The 10,219-nt window shown below is 36.0% G+C and overlaps 3 protein-coding genes across 3 annotated transcripts in view; 2 read left to right on the top strand and 1 right to left on the bottom strand.

The window, feature by feature from the left end:
* Positions 1-649: 649 nt before the first annotated feature.
* Positions 650-2,718, top strand: LOC106520233 (zinc finger protein OZF; the record flags this gene model as incomplete). Its single annotated transcript, XM_014012205.1, is given in 1 exon segment — positions 650-2,718. A coding segment is annotated over 1 exon segment (1,463 nt), but the record flags the coding sequence as incomplete, so codon positions are not given.
* Positions 2,719-4,355: 1,637 nt separating this feature from the next.
* LOC106520234 (gastrula zinc finger protein XlCGF52.1) lies at positions 4,356-7,489 on the top strand. Its single transcript, XM_014012207.1, has 3 exons — positions 4,356-4,493; positions 4,840-4,893; positions 5,236-7,489. The coding sequence occupies exon 3, from the start codon at positions 5,259-5,261 to the stop codon at positions 6,486-6,488; it is 1,230 nt and encodes a 409-aa protein (XP_013867661.1). The 5' UTR covers positions 4,356-4,493; positions 4,840-4,893; positions 5,236-5,258; the 3' UTR covers positions 6,489-7,489.
* Positions 7,490-8,548: 1,059 nt separating this feature from the next.
* The window catches only part of LOC106520171 (zinc finger protein OZF), a 3,295-nt gene continuing 1,624 nt past the window's right edge, over positions 8,549-10,219 (bottom strand). The window contains exon 2 of the mRNA XM_014012137.1: positions 8,549-10,217. Coding sequence (XP_013867591.1) covers positions 9,030-10,217 — 1,188 coding nt within the window. The 3' untranslated portion in view covers positions 8,549-9,029. The remainder of the gene's footprint in view (positions 10,218-10,219) is intronic.

The following is a 10,219-nucleotide window of genomic DNA, read 5'->3' as shown; positions in this document are numbered from 1 at the left end:
AAGCTAGCTAGCTTTGTGTTTACATGACTAATGATTTGAGTTTGAATAGGATTACTTACTTTGTTGCTGTAATTTTGTTAAAATGGGGATGGGAGTTCGAACACTGGGGTTATTTATAACCTTATCTGTAGATTTCAGAAACAGCACATGAAGAATCGTAGGGATTATTCCAGTTTTTAAATAATGTTCTGTTGAATATGTAGACAGCATTAAAGGCATATGTGAGAGGAAACCATACCTGGCTGTTTATAGAGTCTCCCTGCTGTCTCACAGAAAGGACAATCTTAACAAACACCTGTCAGCAGCACCAGTCAGGTCTGACAGCAGGTAAAATAATTCAATTTGTTTTAATTTGATTGTAAACATATATGGCTCTGCAATTCTGATGAACGTTACTTATATAAAATATGTCACTGTTGAATAAAAATGTAATATAAGTGTAACATTAAGCGTCAGTAGACACATTCTTTCAATAACATAATATGATTTGATAAAATGATCTCATGATCTCTGGAAACAGTAATATAATAAAATATTTCATTCACACTGCAACATATAAATAAACTGTAACTTCATATAATCTCCATGGAACAGTGAAGCTGTTTCACACAAGTGATGTTTGATTTTTCTTAATGTTGATGTGTTTCAGTGGTTCCTGCTCATGTTGAACAGATGGTGCTGATTAAAGAAGAAGCTCCTGAAGAATGGAGGCCTGGTGTGGACCAGCTGGACCCAGAAGCCCTCAACATAAAAGAAGAAGAAGAGGAGGAACCTTGGAGCAGACTGGAGGGAGAGCAGGTGAATGTGAAGGAGGAGACTGATGACAGCATGTTTTCAGTCACTGCAGTTACCTTGAAGAGTGAAGATGATGAAGATGATGAAGAGAAGCCTCTGTTGTCACAGCTTCATCAGCACCAAGTGGAGGACAGAGATCTTCCAAGCAGCAGCTCAGCTGATGGAGAGGACTGTGGAGGAGCAGAAACTAGCAGGAACCCAGATCTACAGACTCACAAAGACCATTCCAGCTCTTCAGAGACTGAACTCAGTGAGGATTATGAAGAGGACCAGGATGTGGACGATCAACACAACAACACAGTGTCTTGCAGTAATGTTCAGACAGGCGACAAACTCTTTCTTTGTGATGTTTGTGGACAAAAGTTTAGACAAAAGTCAAATTTAAAATCCCATATGAGAATGCACACAGGAGACAAACCGTTTTCTTGTGATGTTTGTGGACTCAGATTTAGGCAAAAGGCAAATTTAAACACGCACATAAAAAGTCACACAGGAGACAAACCATTTCCTTGTGATGTCTGCGGACAAAAGTTTAGTTATAAGTCATTATTAATCGCCCATGTAAGAATGCACACAGGGGACAAACCGTTTTCTTGTGATGTTTGTGATCAAAGATTTAGTCGAAAGTCCAATTTAAACTCACACATGAGAATTCACACAGGACACAACCCATTTCCCTGTGATGTTTGTGGAGAAAGATTCAGACAAAGGTCATATTTAAACTACCACATGAGAATCCACGCAGGAGACAAACCGTTTCCCTGTGATGTTTGTGGACAAACGTTTAGACAAGGGTCACATTTAAAATCTCACATGAGAATGCACACTGGAGACAAACCGTTTCCCTGTGACGTTTGTGGACAAACATTTAGACAAAGGTCACATTTAAAATCGCACATAAGAGTCCACACTGGAGACAAACCATTTCCTTGTGATGTTTGTGGACGAAGGTTTAGTTTTAAGTCACATTTAATCAACCACGTAAGAATCCACACAGGACACAAACCGTTTTCTTGTGATGTTTGCGCACTAAGATTTAGGCAAAAGGCGAATTTAAACACGCACATAAAAAGCCACACAGGAGACAAACCTTTTCCCTGTGATGTTTGTGGACAAAGATTTAGGCAAAAGGCGAATTTAAACACGCACATAAAAAGCCACACAGGAGAAAAACCATTTCCCTGTGATGTTTGTGGACAAAGGTTTAGACAAAGGTCACATTTAAAGTCTCACATGAGAATTCACACAGGAGAAAAGTGTTCAGCTGTGAAAAACACAACAGCTCCTAAAGATCCACATGAGGTCACACAGAACTGAACACACACAGTTCCAGAGTTAATTAAAGAGTTTATGTAGTGAGAAAATGTGATCTCAAATGTAACAGTTACTGTTCCACTGTGCTGCTTGAAAGTTTGTGAAGTGTTTCAGATTTTTCTTTTGTTTTACCATGACTCTCTTATTTCGTTATCACCAGTTATTGAATATGAAATGTCAGGTTTATGTTCATCGATTCCATTTACTTGTTTTGAGGAAAATGCGAGTTGCAAGTGGACAACTTTAAACATGTAATCAGAGCATCTGCAAAAGTAAATGAACCACAGCTGCTGTAAAGTCACTTAGGTAAAAGACTCACATGTGAGTGTTTAAGTAATCAATTAAGCTGACTAATCAAATGAGACATCCTTGGGAAAAGTTTCGAGGCGCACTGCTTAAAAGGGAGAGGAAGCCAACGAAAACCACTGTTGTGTCAAGGCCTAAAGAACAGAAAAACAATGCTGAGAGGAAAGGAGACGTCTGAGGACGTCAGGAAGACGGTGGCAGCCCATCAGTCTGGGCAAAGCTACAAGACCATCTCTAAAAGATTTCATCTTCATCCATTTTTCAGCCTACTTTTTACTTCTCACATTTTTAAAAAAGGCAAGACGTACAAAGTCGTTACTTTTATTTTATTTTTGCTTGTTTTCATTCCAGCTTGATATTGTAAAAAAATAAATACTATCCATATAAATTGTACAACGGAGTATTAGGGCAACACAAGAATTTTTTTTTTAAATTACAAGAATAAAGTCATAATATTACAACATTAAAGTCATATGAAAATAAAGTCAATATTATGAGAATAAAGTCATAACATTACGAGATTAAAATCAATATGAGGATAAAGTTGTAACATGAGATTAAAGTCATACTATGAGAGTAAAGTCAACATTACGAGATTAAAGTCATTTGAGATTAAAGAAATATGAGGTGTCATGGACTAATTATCTGTTTTCCCCTTGACACTGTTCATCCATCCTGCCGACAACGCCAAAATTGTGGTAGCAAGCGGGCAGAACCTTCCTGATTCAGTTCTGTGTCGATTGTTGCTGACAATTAAATCTTATCTGATTATCACATACGCAGACTTTTCTCGCATTATTCCAACGTGTTTCTGCTTTGCTACCACATGAGGTTAAAGTGAAAATATGAAAGTCGCAATATTACGAGATTAAAGTTATGTGAGATTACAGTCAATATCAGAATAAGTCAATATTACGAGATTAGTCATGAGATCAAAGTAATATTATGAGATTAAAGTCATTAGAATAAACTTAACATTATGAGATTAAAGTCAAAATTATGAGAATAAAGTTGTACCATTGCAAGATTAAGGTCATAATATGAGAATAAAGTTGTAATATTATGAGCTTAAAGTTATGATATGAGATTAAAGTCATTAGAATAAAGATGTAACATTACGAGATTAAAGTCATCATATGAGAATAGTCATAATACAAATGAGATTAAAGTCATAATACAAGATTAGTCATAATGAGAATAAAGTCGTAACATTACAATTTTAAGTCAATATGAGAATAAAATCATATTACGAGATTAAAGTCATGATATGAGATTAGTCATATTTTGAGAATAAAGAAAACATTGAGATTAAAGTCAATATTAGAATAAAGTCATTATGAGAATAAAGACAACATTAAAAGATTAAAGTCATAATATGAGAATAAAGTCGTAATATCAGATTAAAGTACTGTTATGAGAATAAAGTTGCAATGTTGTAAGATTAAAGTTATAACACGAGATTAAATTCATATGAGAAAGACAACATTACGAGATCGATCGTAATATGAGAATAAAGTACAAATATCAGAATAAAGTCGTAATATTACGAGATTAAAGTTAAGAGATTAAAGTAACAGAATATAGACGTAACGAGATTAAAGTCATAACATTATGTGAATAAAATCATAATTTATGAGATTAAAGTCATAATGTTATGAGATTAGTCATAATATTACGAGATTAAAGTAATATTATGAGATTAAAATCTTAAATATGATAATAAAGTCGCAATATTACGAGATAACGTTATAATATGAGATCAAAGTCACATGAGTACAAAGCCATAACCTTACGAGATTAAAGTCATAATAGGAGAATAAAGTCGTCATATTGTGAGATTAAAGTCATATTATGAGATTAAAGTCATAATATTACGAGAATGAAGAATGTGTTATTTTGAATTCACATAAACAATACGGCATTAACGAGGGCAGCTAATCGATGTCAGGACCCCTCACCGCTGATGTAGCTTAGTTGCTAAGCTAACTAGAGTTAGCTACCGAACGTTTGTCGGAAAAAAATAAAACTCTAATAATTTTATCCAGTTAACAAAGGCAGCGGAATTCTTTTGATAACTTGTAAGTTCATTTTAATGGTTTTAATAGTTTTTATGTTAAAGTTAGTCTAACTAGACGACACAAACTGTTGATAAGCTAGCTGGCTTTGAGTTTCCATTACTAATCTGTTTGTAATAGGATTACTTTGTTGCAGTAATTTTGTTTAAAATGGGAGTGGGTGTTCGAACATTGAGGTTACTTATAACCTTATCTATAGATAGAAAAACAGCTCATGATGAATCGTAGGGATTGTTSCWGTTTGTCTCTTGTTTAAATAATGTTCTGTTGAATATGTAGACAGCATTAAAGGCATGTGTGAGAGGAAACCATACCTGGCTGTTTATAGAGTCTCCCTGCTGTCTCACAGAAAGGACAATCTTAACAAACACCTGTCAGCAGCACCAGTCAGGTCTCAAAGCAGGTAAAATAATTTTATTTATTTTAATTTGATTGTAAACAAACAGTATATGGCTCTGCAATTCTGATGCACGTTACTTATATAAAATATGTCACTGTTGAATAAAAATGTAATATAAGTGAAACATTAAGCATCATTAGATACATTCTTTCAATAACATAATATGATTTGATGAAATGACCTCATGATCTCTGGAATCAGTAATATAATAAACTATTTTATTCACAGTGCAACATATAAATAAACTGAAACTTCATATAATCTACATGGAACAGTGAAGCTGTTTCACACAAGTGATGTTTTTGTGAATGTTAAGTTAAATTCCTTAATGTTGATGTGTTTCAGTGGTTCCTGCTCATGTTGAACAGATGGTGCTGATTAAAGAAGAAGCTCCTGAAGAATGGAGGCCTGGTGTGGACCAGCTGGACCCAGAAGCCCTCAACATAAAAGAAGAAGAAGAYGAGGAACCTTGGAGCAGACTGGAGGGAGAGCAGCTGAATGTGAAGGAGGAGACTGATGWCAGCGGGTTTTCAATTATTACAGTTACTTTAAAGAGTGAAGATGATGAAGATGATGAAGAGAAGCCTCTGTTGTCWCAGCTTCATCAGCACCAAGTGGAGGACAGAGATCTTCCAAGCAGCAGCTCAGCTGATGGAGAGGACTGTGGAGGAGCAGAAACTAGCAGGAACCCAGATCTACAGACTCACAAAGACCATTCCAGCTCTTCAGAGACTGAACTCAGTGAGGATTATGAAGAGGACCAGGATGTGGACGATCAACACAACAAGAGAGCTTCTTACAGTAATGTTCAGACAGGAGACAAATCTTTTTCTTGTGATGTTTGTGGACGACGGTTTGGGGATAAGTCAAATTTGAACACGCACATAAAAAGCCACACAGGAGACAACCCATTAACTTGTGATGTTTGTGGACAAAAGTTTAGTTATAAGTCATATTTAATCGCCCATGTAAGAATGCACACAGGAGACAAACCGTTTTCTTGTGATGTTTGTGGACAAAGATTTAGTCGAAAGTCCAATTTAAACTCTCACATGAGAATCCACACTGGAGACAAACAGTTTTGTTGTTATGTTTGTGAACGAACATTTACTTGTAAGTCACATTTAGTCACCCACGTAAGAATCCACACGGGAGAAAAACCATTTCCTTGTGATGTTTGCGTACAAAGATTTAGCCGAAAGTCCAATTTAAACTCGCACATGAGAATCCACACTGGAGACAAACACTTTAGTTGTTATGTTTGTGGACGAAAGTTTAGTTATAAGTCACATTTAATCACCCACTTAAGAGTTCACACAGGAGAAAAACCATTTCCTTGTGATGTTTGTGGACAAAGATTTAGACAAAAGTCTCTTTTAAACTCCCACATGAGAATCCACACAGAAGACAATCCATTTTCTTGTGATGTTTGTGGACAAAAGTTTAGTTATAAGTCACGTTTTATCAGCCACGTAAGAATCCACACAGGAGAAAAACCGTTTCCTTGTGCTGTTTGTGGACGAAGATTTAGCCGAAAGTCAAGTTTAAACTCCCACTTGAGAAAAGTGTTTAGCTGTAAAAAACACAACAGCTCCTAAAGATCCACATGAGGTCACACAGAACTGAGTACACACAGTTCTAAAGTTTATTTAATAGTTTATGTAGGGAGAAAATGTTGTCTCAGTTGTCACAGTTACTGTTTTTCTATGTATTTTGTAAATTTTTAATTATGGCTGGGTAATTTGTCACATGTATGTGAGAAAGTTTTACATAATGCAATGTCAAAATTTTCAATTATTCATTATAAATTTTACCTCCTATTTCATAACAGACTGTAACTACTTCAGAAGGAATTCAGCTTCTTCCATCTTCTTTAATTGCTTTGTAGTCCCTCCCACTCCCAGCTTGAAGACCCGCCCCATTCACTGCTCATCTACCAAACTGAGTTCAAAGCAAAGATTGCGGCAGCTGTCGGGGAAGAGTTTGTTCAAAAGGGGGATAAATAGCAGATGGAATCAAAGGTATTTGCCATGAAAATGTTTGTTTTTTGTTCAGTTTTAATAGTACCTGGGATATAGTGTCAGCCAGTGTGTCTAAAAAATGTATTATCAATTAATTAGTGAACTGAATGCTAAACTTTACAGATCATCTTGTTTTGGTTTTGGAGACCTTGATATGAAATCATGTTCATAAACTTCCTAACTGCTGTAAGAATGATTTACCTGTAAATGTAACAAAAATGTGGCCAACTTAAAATAATCATAATAAATACTGTAGGAGCTACTGTATTTATTTATTTTTGTAAAGTCTTTGAATTTAGTTTATTACCTTTAGTAATTTGTTTATTTGCTGTTTGATTATTTATATATTTGTTTTGTATAATTACATATCCTTTACGTAGATTATGCATTTGTTTAGGTTGAATGACTGACAGCCTGTCAGTCGGTCAGTGAAAGGAAGAAATGGGCAGGTGAGACAGGAAGTTAAGGAGCTCTAAGCACTTTTGGAGGGTGAGAACAGGAGAGGCAAGGAGGGAGGCTGTGAACATGTACCGCATCTTTTGTCTGCAGATTTGAAATAAATTTATTATGGACATGCAGTTTTTGGACTTTATTTTGCACTGAGTAAACCACAAACCTAAAATCCATAAAGTGATTATTTGAGTTACATACTTTGGTTTTTGATCATAAGTTTTTTTTTTGCATGGACAAATATTCACTACAAAACCATGAAAAGGGAAAAAACGGTAATGGTGTGTTACTCAAAAAGGGAAAGAATTAAGTCCTCAGGATGGGTTCTTCTTTAATGAAGCATTTTTTTTATTATTTCTTCTGGTATTTCAGTTATTAATCTGCTCCTTTCTACTATTCTTAGAATTTTTGTTATTATTTTGTTCTTCTTTCTGCTAAATTTAGCTTTGTATGCTTCTTTCATACTTAAAATACACTTTAAGCTTTTCAGCAATTAGCATTCACACTTGCATTTTCTTAGGAAATGCAATTTCTCTCGTTTCTTTTTGAATCCTGAATTTTCTCCCTGGATTGTTAAGTTGCATCAGATGGTGTATAATTGTTATGATCGCCATTGGCTTTGGTCTTAAGTATTTGCTTCTCTTGATGTTTTTCTTTCATTATTACTTAAGAGGTTTATCAACTCCAGATGACCTGAAAAAAATGCCACCGAACTATATTTTACGTGACAATTTAAAGTATGTCTTGACATTTAAGTCACATAAACAATACGGCAGTGACGAGGGCAGCTAACCGCTGTCAGGACCCCTCATGGCTGCTGTAGCTAAGTGGCTAAGCTAGCTACTGAACGTCTGTCGGAACTACATAAACCTCTAATACAATTTTGTTAAGTTAACAAACCCAGCGGAATTGTTCGGATAGTTTGTAAGGACATTTTATTAGTTTCAGAAGATTTTTATGTTGAAGTTAGTCTAACGTGGCGTCAATTAAACTGTTGAAAAGCTAGCTAGCTTTGTGTTTACATTACTAATCTGAGTTTGTTATACTTTGTTGCCGTAATTTTGATATGAAATGCTCGCTTTTATTAGAAAAATGTCATCTATAAACATCTTTAGATAAATCTTGTTCACAGAACCACACGACTGTCCCCTGTAACGAAAATTAATAAATAAAATAATGAACTCTCGAACCATTCGACTCTTTTTATTTGAAAAATGAACATAAACCATTAACATTCTTTTTTCAACACATTAAAAAAGATTTTATACAAAGAACAGATTTCATCACTGCATGATTCACCCTTTTGTTTCTCTATAAGAGTGTAAAAACAGTCAAATTTTCAAAGTTTTGTATGCCTCGTAAAAATAACCGAACACCAAAAACATGCACATTAGCTTGCCTTCAGGCCCAAAACTCTGTTGAAGAGTTCTGTGATCTCAATGGGATTTGATGGTTAATTAAAGGTAAACAATTTGGTCTTAACAGAATGACATGTTATTAGAACAGTTGCTGGAAAGATGAGTGCAGATCAGAGGTAATAAACCCTAACCCTGAATAAAAGCACATAAGAACAGACGTGGAGAGTAACTGTGGTAATAGAAAACAAACATACAAACAGCAACCAGTTTGGTTTGATTTCATCTGGGTCTTTTGAACCTTTTTTAAACTTCATGGAGAGTCTATTTTCTCTGCTGTGTGGACGGTCATGTGAAGGTTAAGACTTGACTTATGGATGAACCTTTGTCCACAAACATCACAAAGAAATGGTTTGTCGCCTGTGTGAATTCTCATGTGTGAGTTTAAACTTGACTTATGGTTAAAGTTTTGTCCACAAACATTACAAGGAAACGGTTTGTCCCCTGTGTGGACTCTAATGTGTCTGCTTAAACTACCTTTTTGGCTAAATCTTTGTCCACAAAAATCACAAGGAAAGGGTTTGTCTCCTGTGTGGACTCTCATGTGTAAATTAAAAGTTGACTTGTGCCTAAATCTTTGTCCACAAACATCACAAGGAAACGGTTTTTCTCCTGTGTGGACTCTCATGTGGGAGTTTAAACTTGACTTTTGGTTAAACTTTTGTCCACAAACATCGCAAGAAAATGGTTTGTCTCCAGTGTGGATTCTCATGTGAGAGCTTAAGCTACATTTTTGTCTAAATCTTTGTCCACAGACATCACAAGGAAAAGGTTTTTCTCCTGTGTGGACTCTCATATGAATCTTTAGATCTTTTTTGCTGTTAAATATTTTACCGCAGTCACTGCATTTAAATGATTTTAGTTTTTTCTGAACTTTCCTGCGTGGTTCCACATTTCTCTTCACTCCATCACTTTTCTCATGAACCAAACAGCTTGAAGACTTTACTCCTGGTGGACATGTCCTGTGTCTCTGCAGAGACCTGTTGTTGACATACTGTTTACCACACTCAGAGCAGCTCAAAGGTTTGTTGACAGTGTTTACAGCTGACTCAGGAGTCCTGCTCTCCTTCCACTCTTTGTTACTGTCTTTAGTTTTTGACCCAGAGTCTGACAGGTTCTTCAGCTGAGAGTCAGGATCGTCCACATCCTGGTCCTCTTCATAATCCTCACTGAGTTCAGTCTCTGAAGAGCTGGAATGGTCTTTGTGAGTCTGTAGATCTGGGTTCCTGCTAGTTTCTGCTCCTCCACAGTCCTCTCCATCAGCTGAGCTGCTGCTTGGAAGATCTCTGTCCTCCACTTGGTGCTGATGAAGCTGTGACAACAGAGGCTTCTCTTCATCATCTTCACTCTTCAAGGTAACTGCAGTGACTGAAAACCTGCTGACATCAGTCTCCTCCTTCACATTCAGCTGCTCTGCTCCCAGACTGCTCCACAGTTCCTCCT

Source organism: Austrofundulus limnaeus, unplaced genomic scaffold, assembly GCF_001266775.1.
Source record: "Austrofundulus limnaeus strain Quisiro unplaced genomic scaffold, Austrofundulus_limnaeus-1.0 Scaffold89, whole genome shotgun sequence".
Classification (NCBI taxonomy): Eukaryota; Metazoa; Chordata; class Actinopteri; order Cyprinodontiformes; family Rivulidae; genus Austrofundulus; species Austrofundulus limnaeus.
This window is presented reverse-complemented; position numbering and strand designations above follow the sequence as displayed.